The sequence below is a fragment of the Rhagoletis pomonella genome, unplaced genomic scaffold (assembly GCF_013731165.1).
Source record: "Rhagoletis pomonella isolate Grant_MI unplaced genomic scaffold, Rhpom_1.0 Rhpom_scaffold_00002, whole genome shotgun sequence".
Lineage (NCBI taxonomy): Eukaryota > Metazoa > Arthropoda > Insecta > Diptera > Tephritidae > Rhagoletis > Rhagoletis pomonella.
Genome location: NW_023458556.1, coordinates 43289993 through 43292561, shown reverse-complemented (window position 1 = coordinate 43292561; position 2569 = coordinate 43289993). Strand labels below are relative to the sequence as shown.

Genomic DNA, 2569 nt, shown 5'->3' with positions numbered 1-2569 from the left:
TCAGTGAATTATTGAACTACGGGGGTAATTTTTGTTTAGGGGGCGTTATTAGAATGGAGAGCTCACATTCACATCAGTTTACCACTGACTGCTACTCTTCATTGTAAAAACAGTTAAAAGTCACATTCAATCGCTTTAAATCGTTTTAAACGACTCACCTCCTTCCAGTTGGGTTCCGTTTTCGCCAGCACCACCCAATCGATCTTGAGATCATAAATGGAGCCGCATATCGTGTCACGATGCAACTGACACGGACGCAATGGTATCAAATCCCCCTCACACACAGTGCAAGTAATACATTTGTCCTTGAGCGGATCCCACCAGCTGTGTAGATCGCAGGGTGAAGCAGCACAGAAGGAACATAGCGTGGTAAGGACGAGCAACGCACCGATGTAGGTGGCGACTTTTGAAGAGCTACTCAGCAGAGTGCGCATAGCCGCATTTAATAGTTGAATTGCAGGTGAAATTGTTGTTGTTATAGTTTTAATTAAGTTGATATTGCTGCTCCCGCTGGAAGTATTGTTGTTGTGGTTACTGCTATAGTTGTTGTTACCGTTATTGTTGTGATCGTAGTGATCTGTGTCATGCAGTGCCGCACTGGAAGGCGTATTAAACGCAATGTGATGGTTATTGCTGTAGTAGCACTGATTGCAGTTATTGATATTGCAATTCGTTGTATTGTTGCTGCTGTTGTGGTGGTTGTTGTTGTTGTTGTTAATATCATCACGCCTTCTTCTTCTTCGCCTGCTGCTCGTTGCTGCTATAGCCTGTGCGCAATATCGCTGCAGTCGCCAGCTTATGCTCTGCGCATGTGTGTGCATTGTGTCGAGGTGTGTGTGGGTAGTGGTAGTGGTGGGGGTCGTGGGGATGCTGGTGTTGTGGTTGGTGATTGTTGGGCGGTTATGATTAGCAATATTACTTGTATTCGTACTTGAATTGGGCATGGTCACTGCTCTTATGATTGTTGTGGCTAAATGTGTATCTAATATAGTGGGTGTAAGGATAGGAGGAGTGGGCGTGGTCGTTGCTGGATAGGCGAGTGTTGTCGTAGTTCGAGTCGACATTATCTGAAAAATTAGAAAAAAAAATATTTAAAAACTAATTTAAAAATATCTAGTGCTAATTATGTGCGTATTTGACGAAAATAAAACGCAAAGGAATGCTAATAAGGCGACCGTTAATATGCCTATATGTATGTATGTATGTACATGTGTATATAGCTTATGCGGCATGGGTATACATATGTACTCATGTGCTGTGGGAATTTACTCCAGTAGCAGTCAATTTAACTAGCTGCATACTATGTATGTACATATGTATTTATGTACGAGTAGATACATAGAAAAAATCAAAATCAGAGTTTCCCATGAGTTCTAAACACTTTCTCTATTTTTCCGCTTCAATGTCAGCAGAATCTTCTTCAATTGTTGTTACTAGGAATTTATGCACATGTGTACAAATGCACAGGGATGCGTTCAACTCTTTCTTATATATATGTATATATATGTATGTATGTGTACATGAACATAAATATGTATTCATTCCCGTTGATGCGTTAAAGTACGTATGTATGTATTTGATGGTTTTATCCATTAGCGACCAGCAATTTTAACTCCAGTACTCACCCAGAGCGTTGTCAATTACTATGCGTTTAGAATGCGCTGAAAATGGATTTTCCCAGCAACGTTAGGGCTCTAAAACCATGAAATGATGTGCGGCAGAGTTGCCAGACAAAGTAAGTTCTGAATTTGACTTTGGAAATAGCCTCTACAAAATTGAAATCAAATTACGCTGCATACAATTTTATAAAATGTTCGTAATTCGTTATTGGGCCGTATACAAAAAAAAAAAAATTAAGCAAATCGCTAGTTTAGAGTGAAAAGTTGCTAAGTCCAGCTTTTCATTGTTTCGAAAAGGATAGAGGTACTTGTTTTATTCATTCTCGTTTATATTCAATAAAAGGACACTTTGCTAAGTCCAAAAGATGCACCGAAAATCCGATAAGGCCAAAAGAGTACGAAATCTTTTAATAAAGATCGAATCCCTCTGATTCATATGAAGTTTTGCTTCGCTTTAAACAGCCAAAATGTTGTATGTCCATAAGACGTTTTTTTCCTCTCCTTTAAAATTTTTAAAATAGGACTTAGCCACTTTTCACTCTAAGCTAGCGAAATACTTTTTCTTAAAATTTCAGACCTTTTACTCGATTTGTTCAAATAAATTAAAGTGAATCGTATGACATTTTAAGAAAAAGCAGTTGCTTAGTTTTTGTGCATACGGCCGATTGTTATTGAAAAATAAGAAAAGCCTATTGCCATGAATGTTCAGTGGGCGACAAAAGTCTACGTACAGAGATTTTTTCGCAACAATATTTTTTTAAAACATTAGCAAAAAGATATGAAAATAAAAAGCTTCGCATTCATAGCGAAAAATTCTCTGTCCATAGACTCTTGTCGCCCACTGTATCCATATATTTTAGTTGAGAAATCTTCACAAATTACCAAAAAATCTAAACAGTTAGGGTAAAATCCTAAATAAATTTAAAATATGTACTTATTCAGGCAGGTTC

The 2569-nt window shown here is 37.8% G+C and overlaps 1 protein-coding gene across 1 annotated transcript in view; it reads right to left on the bottom strand.

Moving 5' to 3' along the window:
* The window catches only part of LOC118733639, a 66268-nt gene that overhangs the window by 30208 nt on the left and 33491 nt on the right, over positions 1-2569 (bottom strand). The window contains exon 2 of the mRNA XM_036463132.1: positions 159-1067. Within this exon, the coding sequence (XP_036319025.1) occupies positions 159-1064 (906 nt within the window). The 5' untranslated portion in view covers positions 1065-1067. The remainder of the gene's footprint in view (positions 1-158; positions 1068-2569) is intronic.